The following is a 10,412-nucleotide window of genomic DNA, read 5'->3' as shown; positions in this document are numbered from 1 at the left end:
AAGAAGTTGGAGGTGGGCACTGTTAGTCCTCTCTCGACGAAGTGTGCAAGCATGACTGTCTCCTTCGGGTGCTCCTCAAACTGCCACGCATTCCCAAACGCAGGCCTCGACTCAAGTTCAAGCTTTGGTTGAAGAAGTTTCGCATCGACCAAAGCCTGGACCACTGGCTCCTTCATCACAGAGTGTTGCCAGGTGATCCCAGGGGGTGGCGGCGCAGTTTGGTTTGTTGGACCACATTTTGGCGCCGGCAGCACGAGCTCTTTGCCCTTTTTGGATTTAGATCTCAACCTACTGGTGGCCCCGGTTTCCCCCTGGGTCTTCTCAGGTTTCTTCCCCATCTTCTTGACGCGCATCAGTTGATCTCGAGAAAGGTGGAGGAGGGAAGGAGCAGCGGTAGATCTATCTCAAGAGCTAGGACGAAGCAACAATGGCAGCAGCGGCACAAGGAAGAGCGGCCGCACCAAATGCACAGGAAAGGCGCGCAAAAACAGATCTGCTAAAAACTACGTACCGCTAATCACCACTAGCCCCCCCTATTATATTAGTAGTATCTCCGGATTCCAAACGTCAAACAAGCAACGGCCAGAAATAAATCAGATTTACCACCATAATTATCAATGGGTACTCTGACCAAAGGTTTGACCTCTTCACCGACTACAAGTAATCGACTAAGTGCTCGGGGGCTGCGGATACCGTACCCATTGGATAAAGTTTTCTTTTTTCTGAAGACTACATAAGTCAGAGCGGAATTACAGATTTGACCCTCAGCCTGATTCTCCGATTCAACCTAAGGCTCGGGGGCTACTCCATATGGAGTGCGATTGTCATCGCACTACCATATAAAACAGTTTCAAAGCGAAGGTTACTCGGAGCAAACATCAGAGCATGCTGGGAGTACCTTCCAACCATGTGACAACACCAGTACTCGAAGGATTGGCTGCATCTTCAACTCAGGAAACACCAAGGGAAACTCGGGCGGCGTCCTCAAGTACCCAGAGTTGTTCCTCTCGACTACAAAGTACTCAGGGGCTTGTCGGGCACACATCCCCGGGCCCACGAGTAGGCCTCGTACGGTCCACCCAAGGACGTACTCAGATGTGATCAGGACTTGGAGACTACGCTGCAGGGTAGCGTTGTCGGGGATAGATCCCTAGTACCCGCAAGGAAGGAAGAAGTTGGACTCCTACTAGGATTCCCCTGTAATCCGACTAGGACTCATACCGTGTACTCCTACTAGGACTCCTCCTTGTAATCCGACTAGGAATCCCACCCCCTGGAGTATATAAAGGATGGTGACGGTACCTAGATCAACAGCTCACCTAAGTTCAACACCAAAGCGCAGGGCACAATATACAACACCCCAAAACAGGATGTAGGGTATTACACTACTCTGGTGGCCCGAACTTGTATAAATCCGTGTCTTGTGCCCTCACTTTTACCTTCAGGTTCCAGGTCTGGCAATCCCCCAACCGACTAATCGACTACCTCGGGTACCCCCTTGGTAGGCTGCCGGTATAAAACACCGACATCTGGCGCCCACCGTGGGGCGGATTGTCGAGATCATCGGGCGAGCTCGAAGGACCTCATCTTCGAAATCAATCTATTAGATGGAGTGTGATGTTGTTCTGCATTGAATTATCAGCGGCTCAACACGCTCCCACGCTGGGTCCTCAATATTTGAAGATTACCAGCTCAAATACGGTCGCATCGACAAAAGAATTCTGTCTCGACGTGTGGTAGATGCAGTCCGCAATCAGCTCTTATTCGGCGATACATGTCTTCTCCAATGTCGAATCAGAGTTCTACCAGTATTCATTTTTGCTTGTCCGAGTCAAAGCAAGGCACTTGGGCTGCACAGTCCAAAGCAAAGTTGATCTGCTGCAACCATAACTGACCGATCGGACTGATTCCCATGTCATATATTCCTACTTCCCCAAGGTGCAATGAGGAGGGCAGAAGCTTTTTGCAATGCACAAAGCTAAGAGCAAGTTGACAGAACACAAATTTCAAGCGGAACAGAGCATCAAGCTGTGCTACTCGGAATTAAGCGGGCTCAGCCATACACACACAAAAAAAAAACACACCAGAAGGTTGCATGCTCATCAAGTACGGAAGCAAAGCTCCAAGATTCGCACGTGCATCGAGATGGAAAACTGTTGTTGCGGTTTGCACTCCTACTACGGCAAATAAAAAATCTCGTAGTACTCTGCTACGCACACAACAAAAAGGCTACCAATGCACTTCAAGATCTTCGCTTGATGCACACACAAGATGTACGTGAGCCCGGCTACTCCGACATCCGGCCCGCACACTACCCCGCCGATGACTACTCGTCTCGACTAGTTACTAGTCGAGGACGGCTACTTCGACTACTCTCCTCGACTACTTCGCTCGGTGACACACTGATGACTACTTCGTTGTGACGCTTGCCAACGACTACTTTAAATTTGCGAAGGCACTCGGCGACTCACCGATGACTACAGGCGGCTCGCCAATGACTTCTCCGACCATATCGCAGCGCTCACCGACGACTACTTCTACTACTCATCTCGACTACAAGGCTAGTCGAGGGCGGACTACTCCAACTCCTCGTCTCGACTAAAAAATTAGTCGGGGCAAACTTCGCATCGTCGACAACTAGTCAGAATCGCCTCCGACTAGTCGACTTCGTCAACAACCGTCACGGCTTCATCAACAATCATCCACGAATCAAGCTAAGTCACTTTTCTAAATTATTTTCCGGCTTATTTTCTGCTTGCGCACAACACACGCTCAACTCGCCGGAAGCTCTTGCGCACAACACGTGCTCTACTCGCCGGAGGGCAGCAAACTCTTTCATGCTACCACGCTCTTTTTGTCACAACAATGACTATTCCTTTTTGTCTTCTCTTAAGGTCACTACTCTTCTCGAGCAGAACACGCCTTAACTCGTGAAAGCCTCGGGTGCACCTGTGATGCCAAATGCTAGCACACATACGCGTGCAAACAGCAATGCCCATACGCGTACACAAGACACAGCTCCGACACACGCAGCGGCTACGGCTAAACGGGGACTGAGAGCCTAAAACGTAACAGCCTAAACGCAGCACACATACCTGTGATGACTGGAACAAGAGTATGACACACAATATTTACATTGATCGCTGAATAAATTTCAGTAGTTTCAATATTCTGCAAAAAAGCTACATAATGTACGCATCTTTTCTTTCATATCAAACTTTGGTGATGATGCTCAAGGATGCCAAGCGTACACACTAGTTCCTGAACTCGAGGGCTAAGTCCCAATAACTACTCGACGTGGCTCCTACGGCTCACCTGGCACATAAGCTCGGGGGCTGGATGCCGCAAAAACTACTCGGATGATAACTTGAGTGAAGATTCAAGACCCTTGAGTTGATTTTTCAATCAATTCAAGGCTCGGGGGCTGATAAGCTACACCCAAGACTTTTTTCAAGCTGAAAGAAGAAGATTCAAGATTTTGACCCTCAGCCTAATTCTGCGATTCAACCTAAGGCTCGGGGCTACTCCATATGGAGTGCGACTTTCGCCGCCCTCCATACATGAAGACTACAATATCAAGATGATCAAGGCTTTGAGCACACCATAGCCTCATAGCAGCTTTGAGAAGCTTTGAAGATTCCGCCAGATAAAGTACTCGAGGAACACCAAGACTACTCGGCGAATAACTTAAAAGTACTCGAAGACTGCTGCATTCAACTATGAAGCGCTCAGGGGCTCATCGGGGATAGATCCCCAATACCCGCAAGGAAGCAAGAAGTTGGACTCCAACTAGGACTCCCCTATAATCCGACTAGGACTCATACCGTGTACTCCTACTAGGACTCCTCCTTGTAATCCGACTAGGACTCCTGCCCCCTGGAGTATATAAAGGAGGGCGAGGGTACCTAGATCAGCAGCTCACCTAAGCTCAACACCGAAGCGCAAGGCGCAATATACAACACCCCAAAATAGGATGTAGGGTATTACGCTACTCTGGCGGCCCAAACCTGTATAAATCCGTGTCTTGTGCCCTCGCTTTTACCTTCGGGTTCCAGGTCTGGTGATCCCCCAACCGACTAATCGACTACCTCGGGTACCCCCTTGGTAGGTTGCCAGTATAAAACACCGACAAGCATAGCCTACACGGACTCTTGAAGACTAGTCGGATAACTCAAGGAAACTACTCTACTGATTTGGAGTAGAACTCTAAAACCATGTTCGATTAGGACTCTACCCTGTAACCCTGCTCCCCCGACTAAATAAGGGTGGGCAGGGATACCCCCCCCCCTCAAGAAAACAGCTAAGAAGTTCAATACAATCAACACAAAGGACATAGGGTATTACACGATCTAGCGGCCCAAACCTATCTAAATCGTGTTCCTTGCATCACCATCGACTCTTTGATTCTCGACGACACCCACCGCACAAAAAACCACCTAGGGTACCCCCTGGGCGGGTTGGTAGTCTAAAACACCGACAGAGACCTGTATACTTTGTCAGCGAAGTACTCTCGGACTCCAAGACACGGTACCCGCCGGTTCAGAAGCTACTCTATGCCATTTTACTCACTTCGCGAAAACTGCAATACTACTTCCAGGAACACAACATAACCGTCATCACTGACTTCCCGCTCGGTGAAATCCTCCACAATTGGGACGTCACGGGCAGAATCTCAAAATGGGCAGTAGAACTCGGGCATTGTCCCTAAAATTTCAACCCAGAATAGCAATTAAGTCCCAAGCTCTAGTCGACTTCATGGCTGAGTGGAGGGAAAACCAATTACCTACACCGATAGAACGCCTTGAACACTGGCTCATGTACTTTGACAGATCTCTCAAGCTTGAAGGAGCCGGTGCGGAGTACTCTTAATATCCCCAAAAGGTGAACAACTCAAGTACATTCTTCAAATATTTTGGGAAGCGTCAAATAACGAAGCCGAGTACGAAGCACTTCTATACAATCTTCGCCTAGCAATTTCACTAGGCATCAAAAGATTATTAGTCTACGGTGACTCATTAGTAGTCATCAACCAAGTCAACGACAAGTGGGATCGCAACAAGGAAAACATGGATGCATACTACAGGGAAGTCCGTAAACTAGAGAACAAGTTCTCAGGCCTCGAATTTCACCATGTGGTCCGTGACAACAACGTTGTTGCTGACGTTTTATCCAAAATGGGTTCAACACGTGTGGAAGTCCCAGCAGGCATCTTTGTTCACGAACTTCGCAAGCCGTCCATAACAGAACAAGCAAGTCCAGCAACCACTAGTAAGGATCCACCAGACTGGGAGATCATGATGATCGAGGTAGATTGGACGACTCAACAAGCCGGTAATTTTGCAACGGTCTGATACTATCCAGATTTATCACAAGAATGAAGTCCAACGGTTACATTGATCATGGTTGACCCCTTCATCGCCTGAGTGTAGTCGATCAAAGCGCTCGGGGGCTGCATACACCTCGCCTATTGGACAAAAATTTCTTTTTCTTCAGTGATTAAGGAAAGACGAAGCAAATTCAGCTTGACCCTCAGCCTGATTCTTCAATTCAACCTAAGGCTCGGGGGCTACTCCATATGGAGTGCGATTTTCATCGCACTTCCACATTAAAGACTTGATGACAAACTACTCAAAACCAATATTAGAATGGGGCAGGAGTACCTTCCAGACGCATAACAGAATTCAAGTACTCGAAAGACTAACCACGACAGAAGTACTCAACAAGCACTGAGGACTAGTTGAGCAATATCTGCTGAGTACTCGAAACCCTTTCATTTGACTACAAAGTACTCAGGGGCTTGTCGACCATACATGCCCGGGCCTACCAGAGGGTCTGTACGGACCCACTCGAGGGGACGTACTCGAGACGACTCAGGACATGAAGACTATACTACAGGGCAATGTAGACTACATGGAACTCCTGAAGGACTAGTCGGAATATAAGGAAACTACTCTGCCGAGTTAGAGTAGGATTCTATAGTCTTATCCGACTAGTACTCTTATACAAAAGACTACTCTGTAACCCTGCTCCCCTGATATATAAAGGCGGGCAGGGACCCCCTCAGAACGGGTTCAATCGAATACAAGCATACAATACATAGGACGTAAGGTATTATGCGATCTAGCGGCCCGAACCTATCTAAATCGTATCCCTGTGTCACCATCAACTCCTTGATTTCAGCGACACCCACCAACCAAAACTCTATCTCGAGTACTCCCTTGATAGTATGCCGGGTTAAAACACTAACAGGGCCTTTAGTCCCGGTTGGTGTTTTCAATTAAGACTAAACATCCCACCAGATTGCCTCCATTACAACCGGGACTAAATAGGGCTCTTTAGTCCGGGTTGATATTACCAATCGGGACTAAAGAGCCCCCGTCGATGGCCGTCGGTAGTGGATTTTTGAATCTTTAGTCCCGGTTGGGGTTTTCAATCAGGACTAAACGCTCCACCAGATTCCCTCCATTACAACCGGGACTAAAGGGACTCTTTAGTCCGTGATATTACCAACCAGGACTAAAGAGGCCCCTGTCGATGGCCGTCGGTAGTGGATTTTTGACTCGGGACTAAAGGCCCTTTAGTCCTGGGTCCGAAGACAATCGGGAAAAAAAGTTGGACGGAAGAAGGAAGAAGGGTATAAATTTAAATTAGTGAATGTGGTCAAAGAAAAAAATAAAAATAGGCTATGGAAAGGAAAATCAAAGAAAGGAGTGTTATCCGCGTGGGCTAATTTTGACCATTCGCTTATTCGTACGACAGAGAAGAAGGGTACAAATTTAAATTAGTGCATGTGGTCAAAGAAAAAAAATAAAAATAGGCTCCGCAATCACCAGGGACAGGGAAAATAAAATAAAAGCAAGGAGTGTTATCCGCGTGGGCTAATTTTGACCATTCGCTTATTCGTACGACACCATGCATGCTGCACAGCCTGGGCATAGCTTGGCAAGTGGGCAGCACACGCCTCCCTCCTCAGTCGGCAGATACGAGGGCTCCATGCCAATCCCACCAGTGCTGAGCCTCCGCGGAGCGAGCGGCCGAGTGCCCAATCTCCGCTTCGGCCGCCGGCTGCCGAGCTACTGGAGCCGAGACTAGCCGCTGCTCTGCTGGGTCTAGAGAGGCAGGGGAGGCCTTCCGCGTCCGCTCTCGTCGGTGCTTCGCGCCCTACAGCAAAAGGGTACTTTCTTCTAGTTATATCATAGTTCTCTGGGGGTTTTCTTTATCAAGCTAAGGAGAACATGTTTGCGCTCGAGGTTTCAACTGCCGACAGCCTGTGAAATGTATTGCTATAATCAATAGGAATTATCGAATCCATGCTAAATATTGCTTTACGTCATCACCATTTTAGTCATCATGTTTGTCGCGGCTTCTTTTTGGCTGTGCATTGCCATCCAATAAGTTGAATTGATGATGCTGAAAATTGCCCAAAACCACTTATTACAATGTTGCTTGTTGGATGCCGCACCATATGTATGGTGCATTGGTGTACCAGGTTTGTTGTTGCCAGTCAACTTTGACCCTGGAGATGGCATTGCCGCAGCCACGTGTGTGCGTGACCGGAGGCGGTGGGTTCATCGCCTCGTGGCTCATCAAGCTGCTTCTCTCCCGTGGCTACACCGTCCATGCCAGTCTCCGCGACCCATGTACATATCTATCTATTCTCTTCTCAATGAACCTGTGGGGCTCTCTTGCTGCTAATTTTCCAGTTCTGTAATTTGATGACGTTCAGTAGGTCACCAGAGGCTGTGCAAGAAAGATGCTCCATAGTCCATACATACTGCCATAAACTGAACTGTGGCGTTTCTCCTAATTTAATTATTTCAATGTGATTGTAGGTGATCCAAAGAACGCCCATCTGATGCAGCTGGACAAGGCTCGAGAGAATCTGCACCTGTTCAAGGCTGATGTGCTCGACTGCGAAACTCTAACACCGGCGATTGAAGGTTGTCGAGGGATCTTCCATCTTGCCACTCCAGTGCCTGAACATAAGATTGTTGATCCTGAGGCAAGCCTTTGCTCGTTAGACAATTCTTGTTGATGTTGTGCACTGTAGTGAAATACTGAGCGTGTACTGATTTTGAAATAGATCACTGTAGTGCAATGCACTGTTCTAAAGATACCTCTCGGCTGATGCATTTCCAAATTCCTATAATTTGATCTATTTGCTAATATATGCTGGAAATATAACATTCGGTCATTGTTCTTGCAAAACTAGCCTTTTCCACATTTAGATTTATTTGAGGGCTAGAAGTGCTCTTACATTTTATATGCATATGTGCAGCGTGAAGTACTGGATCCTGCTGTAAAAGGTACCTTGAATGTTCTAAAGATTTGCTCAACTCTGAAGGTTCACAAAGTTGTTGTGATGTCCTCCAATGCTGCTGTTACTTCAAACCCAAATTGGCCTCAAGATAGACCCAAAGATGAGAGTTGCTGGTCAGACAAAGAGTTCTGCGAGGAGAAAGAGGTCAGAAATTCTAGTTAGTACCGCAAGCTGAAACATCAATGAACAAACACCACAATGCATAGGCGAGCACATAACTTGATTTTATAGATAGTCCGTTCTATTTGCTGGTTTCCTTATTAGTAGTATATAACTTTTGAATGGTATATTGTGATACATGACATTTTCCTAGTGATGATTTTGTTGTGGGGAACCAAATTAAGACCTCTACTTATTTGTGCTGGCAGGATTGGTATTCTGTTGCCAAGCTTGTCGCTGAACAAGAAGCCTTGGAATATGCAGAGGAAAATGGACTAAATGTTGTTACACTTTGCCCACCTTATGTTTTTGGTCCACTACTGCAGTCTACAGTGAATACCAGCAGCAAACTCCTCATCTATATTATAAAAGGTTCCCTCATAGTGCCGGTGAATGACATTCCTTCTCCTTTATTAACAGTCGAATTGATTTTGCTGATTTTCTGTTTAATCACTAGTAAAATTGTGTTTGAATCCTCTACCTATTTTGTGTGAGCTGATTTATTTGGTCGAACCCATGGCTTTTAGACTATCATATCGGTTATTGCTAGATGCAATGGTTGATTTAAGTTGATGAGATTACACGGAATCTGTTGATCGTTCCATTTGCTGTCCCATGTTAGTCCATTTTCTTTTTAAAAGTAGCTGACATGGCCTTTTCTGATACTCCGCAGCTGTTAAATGAGAACCATCATGCAGAACTGGACTCTTTAGGATCTATTGCACGTTATTCCACACTTGACTCATTCATTGTAAACGTTGCGGGACAAAACCATGCATGGAAAATTCTATGCTAGAATTATTGCATCTCAGAAGCAACTAGTCCGCATTTTATTTGTGCAGTCATTGCGTTCAATGAAACTGTAATTAATAAAATTACAGTTCTCTCATCTTGTTCTCCTGTTACGCATTACAGCAAGTTATGTGCTACAAGATTGTACTAGTGTTCTCCTGGTTATGTGCTACAAGATTGTACTAGTCTTTAAATTTGTTGGATTACAGGAGGCCCTGATGTGATGACCAACAGACTCTGGGACATAGTAGATGTGCGTGATGTGGCTGATGCTTTGCTTATTTTGTACGAGAAGAGTGAGTCATCTGGGAGATATATTTGCTCGCCAAATCTCATTTGCACGAGGGATTTGGTGGACTTGTTGAAGAAGATGTTCCCAAAGTACCATTACATAGATGAGTAAGTTTTGCCTTTCTGCACTGTGAGAACTTGGAATCCATGCATGTCGTTTGTGTACATGCATGATCTGATGAACAACACTTTTGCTGTTGCAGAATCGTTGATGCCGACCATGGAGCAGCACCATTATCATGTCAGAAGCTGCGGGATCTGGACTGGGAACCAAGGAAGCTGGAGGAGACGCTCACAGATAGCGTCGAGTCATATGAAAAGGCAGGCCTACTCCAGGATGTAGCTGGAGATCCTTGCCGACTTCCATCTCTCATCCGTATGTGGCTGTAGCCTGTAGAAGGTACCATGAATCAACTGTGACCACCTTTGGAACATTACTGAGCTCAACTTGAAGTAACAAGGAGTCATTTTCCTCAAACAAAATACACTATATGGGGTCATGTTCCATTTTTCCAACTCTGCCCTTGTATATTTTGCTGTGGTTCCATTCCCAGATCGCGAACATAGAGTAGAAACCACTACCAATCCAATATTGCAGTAACAATAAAATATTTTTCTTCGTGTTTAATTTGTCCTGCGTGCAGATCTATCTAGCTGCACAATTTGTGAAGGAAGTGTCCTGTGCCCATGGAAACCACCTTTGTTAAGGTTGCTAAGGATTGTCACCAACATCTGAACATATATACTGATATTTTGGATGACAACCTGTAGGCCCGCCCTCCTTGGGGCGGCTTCGGTGGAACCGAGAGCCGGCGCCGCCACAGGGCCGCCTCCCCTCCTTGCCGTCGCT

At 46.6% G+C, this 10,412-nt stretch overlaps 1 protein-coding gene across 1 annotated transcript; it reads left to right on the top strand.

The window, feature by feature from the left end:
* The first annotated feature begins 6,941 nt into the window (after nt 1-6,941).
* Nucleotides 6,942-10,190, top strand: LOC101786573 (cinnamoyl-CoA reductase 2). The gene is made up of 7 exons (XM_004983210.2): nt 6,942-7,174; nt 7,490-7,640; nt 7,833-8,002; nt 8,279-8,464; nt 8,689-8,851; nt 9,481-9,670; nt 9,766-10,190. The coding sequence occupies exons 2-7, from the start codon at nt 7,523-7,525 to the stop codon at nt 9,950-9,952; spliced, it is 1,014 nt and encodes a 337-aa protein (XP_004983267.1). The 5' UTR covers nt 6,942-7,174; nt 7,490-7,522; the 3' UTR covers nt 9,953-10,190.
* The last annotated feature ends 222 nt before the right edge of the window (nt 10,191-10,412 follow it).

Source organism: Setaria italica, chromosome IX, assembly GCF_000263155.2.
Source record: "Setaria italica strain Yugu1 chromosome IX, Setaria_italica_v2.0, whole genome shotgun sequence".
NCBI lineage: Eukaryota > Viridiplantae > Streptophyta > Magnoliopsida > Poales > Poaceae > Setaria > Setaria italica.
The sequence above is the reverse complement of the archived record's forward strand: the minus strand, read 5'-3'. Positions and strand labels throughout refer to the sequence as shown.

What these genes read in the sequence shown, in the direction of transcription:
- LOC101786573 (XM_004983210.2), top strand. Translation starts at nt 7,523, where the DNA reads ATGGCATTGCCGCAGCCACGTGTGTGCGTGACCGGAGGCGGTGGGTTC. An exon ending in AGTTCTGCGAGGAGAAAGAG is followed by an intron (nt 8,465 to 8,688) that starts GTCAGAAATTCT and finishes TTGTGCTGGCAG; the next exon opens with GATTGGTATTCTGTTGCCAA. An exon ending in AAGTACCATTACATAGATGA is followed by an intron (nt 9,671 to 9,765) that starts GTAAGTTTTGCC and finishes TTGCTGTTGCAG; the next exon opens with AATCGTTGATGCCGACCATG.